Source organism: Tribolium madens, unplaced genomic scaffold, assembly GCF_015345945.1.
Source record: "Tribolium madens isolate multiple individuals breed KSU strain unplaced genomic scaffold, Tmad_KSU_1.1 Scaffold_11;HRSCAF=98;Tcas5.2_LG3b, whole genome shotgun sequence".
NCBI classification, from domain to species: domain Eukaryota; kingdom Metazoa; phylum Arthropoda; class Insecta; order Coleoptera; family Tenebrionidae; genus Tribolium; species Tribolium madens.
This window is the reverse complement of record NW_025400975.1, coordinates 3,883,203-3,888,631: the sequence shown is the minus strand read 5'-3', so window position 1 is coordinate 3,888,631 and position 5,429 is coordinate 3,883,203. Positions and strand designations below refer to the sequence as shown.

The 5,429-nt window shown below is 34.8% G+C and overlaps 3 protein-coding genes across 3 annotated transcripts in view; 2 read left to right on the top strand and 1 right to left on the bottom strand.

Annotated features, from left to right (window-relative positions):
• Positions 1 to 4: 4 nt before the first annotated feature.
• On the top strand, positions 5 to 929 carry LOC123006346 (rRNA 2'-O-methyltransferase fibrillarin; the record flags this gene model as incomplete). The annotated part of the gene is made up of 2 exons (XM_044400768.1): positions 5 to 142; positions 192 to 929. Coding segments are annotated over 2 exons (726 nt in total), but the record flags the coding sequence as incomplete, so codon positions are not given.
• Positions 930 to 1,936: 1,007 nt separating this feature from the next.
• LOC123006482 (ribonuclease H2 subunit C) lies at positions 1,937 to 3,263 on the top strand. The gene is made up of 4 exons (XM_044401007.1): positions 1,937 to 2,073; positions 2,127 to 2,318; positions 2,369 to 2,601; positions 2,651 to 3,263. Exons 2-4 carry the CDS (start codon positions 2,171 to 2,173, stop codon positions 2,675 to 2,677), a joined length of 408 nt encoding a protein of 135 aa, XP_044256942.1. The 5' UTR covers positions 1,937 to 2,073; positions 2,127 to 2,170; the 3' UTR covers positions 2,678 to 3,263.
• LOC123006440 (transmembrane channel-like protein 7) overlaps positions 2,619 to 5,429 on the bottom strand; it is a 5,882-nt gene continuing 3,071 nt past the window's right edge. Inside the window, exon 4 of the mRNA XM_044400917.1 lies at positions 2,619 to 5,055. Coding sequence (XP_044256852.1) covers positions 3,247 to 5,055 — 1,809 coding nt within the window. The 3' untranslated portion in view covers positions 2,619 to 3,246. The remainder of the gene's footprint in view (positions 5,056 to 5,429) is intronic.

The window sequence follows — 5,429 nt, the reverse complement described above, 5'->3', positions numbered from 1 at the left end:
ATTCAAAGGCGGAAAAACTGTAGTAATTGAGCCCCACAGACACGAGGGGGTTTTCATCGCCAAAGGCAAAGAAGACGCTTTAGTTACGTTGAATCTTGTCCCCGGGTCTGAGGTTTATGGGGAGAAAAGAATATCAGTCGAGGTAGGACTCAAATTATATTTTTTTGACCTTTTTTATAACTAGTTTTTAGACTGATGGAAATAAAGTCGAATACAGAGTGTGGAATCCATTCCGGAGTAAATTAGCTGCTGCTATTTTGGGGGGAGTCGACCAAATTCACATGCCCCCAGGAAGCAAAGTATTATATTTGGGGGCTGCGTCGGGGACTACTGTGTCTCACGTCTCTGATATTGTTGGACCTGAAGGACTAGTATACGCCGTGGAATTTTCACATAGATCAGGACGTGATTTAATAAACGTAGCGAAGAAAAGAACTAACATTATTCCAATTATTGAAGACGCCAGACACCCTCATAAATACAGGATGTTGATTGGAATGGTCGACACAGTATTTGCTGATGTTGCCCAGCCTGATCAAGCCAGAATAGTGGCTTTAAATGCACAATACTTTTTGAAAAATGGGGGACACTTTGTCATTTCAATTAAAGCCTCGTGTATTGACTCAACTGCTCAACCAGAAGCCGTTTTTGCTTCGGAAGTTAAAAGATTGCAAGCAGATCAATTAAAACCTCAAGAACAGATCACTTTGGAGCCCTATGAGAGGGACCATGCTGTAGTTGTTGGCGTGTTTAGGCCGCCCCCGAAAAAGCAGCAATGAGGAATAATTAGTTACTTTTACTTTTTTGTATCACTTAAGTTAGGGAGACAAAATGTTACAATACGTTTATAGAAAGAAATATTAATTTTGCGAAAGTCTGGTTATATCTTTTCCGTTTCAATTTTAATAAATATGTATAAAATAAGTGTATTTTTTCAGTACAGTTGCGGAATTAAAATTTCGGACAGTATTGTCATTTTCATAATGTAAACTCTAAAACAACCTTTACATTAATAACCTCATTTTTTACTTTTGTCATGTTTGTGTCATTTTGACTTCAAAAATAGCGTCATTGACAGAAAAGTTAATTGTCCAATGTCAGTCATGATGACAGTAAAAGATAGTTTACTTTTTGAAGTGACAGAAAAATAGTGCCCGAAATTTTAATTCCGTAACTGTACAAAGGTTGTTCAATTTTGAAACGGTGTTTTTTTTAAAAGCTCGCCGTCTTATTTAATTGAAAAGTTAAAAGTCCCTAAACTGACGGCTGACATTTGATGCTTTTTCCGTTTTAAATTTAATAAATATGAAAAAAATAAGTACATTTTTTAAATACAAAAATTGGTAACAAGAAAGAAAGCTTAATTTTGTGCCCAGTAAAATAAGCATCCCTATTTTTGTCCACCGTAAAAATGTCCAAAAAAGTTGGCAGTGATTTTTTCAACCAGTAGTTCACATGGATTTAACAAAAGTAGTAGTTCTTAATTTAATGAAATTTTTGAATGACAACAGTCGATATAATTTGGCGATTTTTATAGTCGTTGATGTCGGTAAATTTTTTCTTCTATCCTTACCCAAGGGCCATACATAGTCAAATTTATTTTTTTTAATAGTCAAATTTAAAAAAACTTCGTCAATGTGACATTTTAGCATAAAATTCATTATTCCTGTGTAAATAAGCGTACTTAAATTTACAAAAATAAATTACTTGACATCATAAAATATGATAATTTGTCATGAAATAATTTTTTTTGTCAAAATTTATTGTTTATTAATTTTTGAAATGCTTTGGCGACCACTTTTTTTTGAATTTGGCTGTAAGTACAGTTGCGGCCCTTGTTAGTTTTAATTTTTTGGATTCTAACGATGTTGTAATAAAATATTAGTTATTTCTGTCTACAAAATTAAAGTTCATTATTATTTTAAAAGAAATTTTGGAAAGATCATTTTTTTTGAAAACTCTTGACGTTATTTAGTTTAAAAATTGAAAGTCCCTAAAACTGACAGTTGACATTTGATGCCAAACTTCCCCTTTTTTAAATTTAACTAAAAAATGTGTTTAAGTTGTTTTACGGTTTGTAGTATATTTAAACATTATAACAATGTTAAAAGCTGTCTCTGTTTTAGAATGAATTTTAAATTAAATATACTGAAATTAGTCAAGTCACAACATGGCCATTCACATTGATAATAAACAAAACTACATTAATCAACAAAATGAATCAAAAGTTCAAAGTATGCCTTTTAAAATACTCGCAGATTGCGATGCTCAAGTCTCCAAATACTTTGAAAGTGGTGTAAAAGTGCAAGACGATGAAAGTAAGTCATTTGTTGCTTTGATTCATTATAATGTTTTTGTGTTGTTTTAGCACTGAAAGCCTCCTTCCGTGGTTACCCTCTAAGAGGTAAAACAGTAGAGTTACCAGATGGTTACGTGGGGTTAGTCTTACACGAAAGTATACCCCCAGTTAGTGACAAGGAAGAACGAAAATTCCACATTACTAACAAATTCAAAACCCTCACTTATTGGAACTGGGATAAGGCCCCTAGCAAAAACGATAAGATTATTCAGGCGTTAGATTGGATTGACGTCGCTGAAACGGTGAGTGACAAACTGAGTGATACAAAATTATATTTTTTTATTATTTCAGTTACACAGTCCTATTACAGAGGAGTGAACAAAGGTAGTCCAACATAAACATTAAGTACATAGTCCACAAAGTGCCTGCTATAATTACGATGATTACATATTTGTATGTTGGGAGTTTTCTTGTTTCATAAAATAAAAATCACTAAGTCCAAATTGGCATTGAGTATAATAAGCGTCAACATTTTCAAAAACCATTAAACTATACTGGAATTGTGCCATAATTTTGTACTATTGATAAACACAAACTACAGTCTTAAAAAGCAAATGCAGTTAAAAAGAGATCCTCTCACGTACAGCATTCCTTTGTACAAATCGACTTCATGTGCATCAAGTAGTCGTTGAAAGGAATCATTTTAAGGTGGCAACCATGCAAATATTCAAATAATCCTAACCTCAATCTTCCCTGAAAATTATTTTTTCAAATAAATGTGTACTTAATGTAAACTTAAAGATTTTTTTGTCATTATTCATGATTAAATGATATTAATTCTACAACCTACTTGATGCACATTAATATAAAAGAGATAAATGCGATATGTTATGTACCAAAGCTTAAATATCAAGTCCGTTACATAAATCATGACTAGAACATGTCCCCTAATTGCTCGAAATATTAGTATCACCGTCTTGTAGAACATCAACATGCCTCAACCTTTTCTGGTGTTCCTGTTGCTGTTTAATAAACTTACTCAGTCTTTCCAATAAAAATTGTTTATCATGCCCCTCTAAAACCAGCTGATTTTTCAACACACTCACCATCTGTCTATTAGCCGCATTAACAGCCCTAAAATAGTACAACAAAAGGAACAAAACAAGAAAGACAGGCACAGCAAACCCCGCCGTACTCAAAAACGCCACCACACTTTGCACCCAATCCGGAGTCGAATAAAACGTAAACTCGACTCGACTCCAGACCGAAGGCAAGTCCCGAAAGGGGCCACAACCCCGCGACGGCTCCGCCTCGGAAAAGGAGTACGCCATGGGGACCACCGCCGAGACGAAAGACACCAACAAGACAAGCATAAACATGGAATTGGAGCGCGAAGCTCGATACACAGTCGAACTCGGGTTACTATTCACCAAACAAACGAATTTTTTAATGTAAAACATAAAAAAGAAAATCACTGCGGCGATGAAAGACAGTAAGGGGGCGTAGAAACACCCCAACCAGCATAAAGTTTGCAAATAAACAACGTCGAGGACATGTTTAGGCAAGTCGAAACTTTGCTCCCCGACTAATTTAATGAATTTATTTTCAACATGTTTGGCGATGAAAGCTCGAGGGAAGTTGACCACAAATGTGAGGATAATGTGAGTCACAAAATCGGTTATAACCAACTTGTAGATTTGTTGACCGGCGAAAGTCTCCCAACAGGCGGGTTTGTCGGTATCTGTATTACCGACAACTGAGGCAAGTGAGGCATAAAGTGTGAAAATTGAAGCTAAACGCAGTAAAACAGTCCGAAAAAGTGTGAAACGCACCACAACTAGTGGACTATAGTGTTCAAACTGTATCAAATATTTGAACAAGAATGGTATCAAAATATTGAAACAGACGATACTAATCGAGGGCAAAAACTCGTACAAAAGACTCTCGAAATAGTCATCACTTTGCATTTCTCTACATTTACTAAAAATGAAAAAAATTGCACAACCACACGCCGCCAAAACCCCTAACACTATAATATTTACAATAATTCGGGCAACGATTAGTTTCGTTTGTTCGCCTCTAGTTCGGTTTTGTTTCATTTCTTCCAAACGTTCGGTTTCAAGACACGCCTTGATTTCGTTATAAATGGCTTTGTGTTTGATCGCTGCGGATTTCTCATTATGGATACAGAAGTCCCAACCACCGAAAATAAAATTGCAATATTGGTAGAACTGTCCTTCGCCTTCAATTAACCGTTCTTTGAAACCGTTCGCCGCCGACTTGACTATAGAAATCAACGAAATTGCGAAATATACAACCGTGATACAAATATACGCTAATGGAAGATTATAATACATCACTTTCTCATTAACGAGATAATTAAACGTTTCATTTGGGTAAAAACCGTAAAACAAAAGGCTGTGTTCCATGAAACCCGTTCCTTGGATGAGATCGAAAACGACGTTAGAGCTGTTAACACGGGTCGAGTTGTCGGAATTGACTAGAAGTATTGTTGGCAAGATTATAAATGCGAAAATGACGATAAATATGAATAAATTTAAAAAGAGGAGGTACTTGAGGAAAATGAAGTATGCGACTACTCCAGTACCGAAATGGCCCTCAATGCGTTTCAAAGCGCTTCGCCAGAGCTCGATTTTCGTGTGCATTTCCTTCAAACGGGAGATGAACTGACGCCAGATCTTCCTTCGCTTCCAGTTTAGTTGTTCGTAGCCTTGCAAACGCAAATTGGGCTCGTTCTATAACAAAGAATATTTTAAAAACAATTTTATTACACTACTCCAAAAATTAAAGGAACCAAGATTTTTGAAATTTTTTGCTGACTTGAAAAATGGTCGTAGTTAGATTAAAAAAAACATTTTGAAGCCTTGAGTTTCTAGTTTTGACAATTTTTTGGCAAAAATAACACGTTTTTTTTATTAAAGAAACTGCCTCGTCCACAAACAGCAATGATTCATCCGCAAAAACTGTATTTTAGGTACTTGTAACAATTTTATTTTTTTTTCAAATTTAACTAATTTAAATTTAAATGTTGCCATAATTAAGTTGGTTACATATATGATTATAATCTTCTTCAAAATAAGAAAACCAATTTTTTTCGACTTTTATAACA

Excerpts from the sequence above, each read along its gene's own strand:
- LOC123006482 (XM_044401007.1), top strand. The coding sequence starts at position 2,171 with ATGGCCATTCACATTGATAATAAACAAAACTACATTAATCAACAAAAT. Across the intron at positions 2,319-2,368 it reads AAAAGTGCAAGACGATGAAA|CACTGAAAGCCTCCTTCCGT; the intron begins GTAAGTCATTTG and ends GTGTTGTTTTAG. Across the intron at positions 2,602-2,650 it reads GGATTGACGTCGCTGAAACG|TTACACAGTCCTATTACAGA; the intron begins GTGAGTGACAAA and ends TTATTATTTCAG.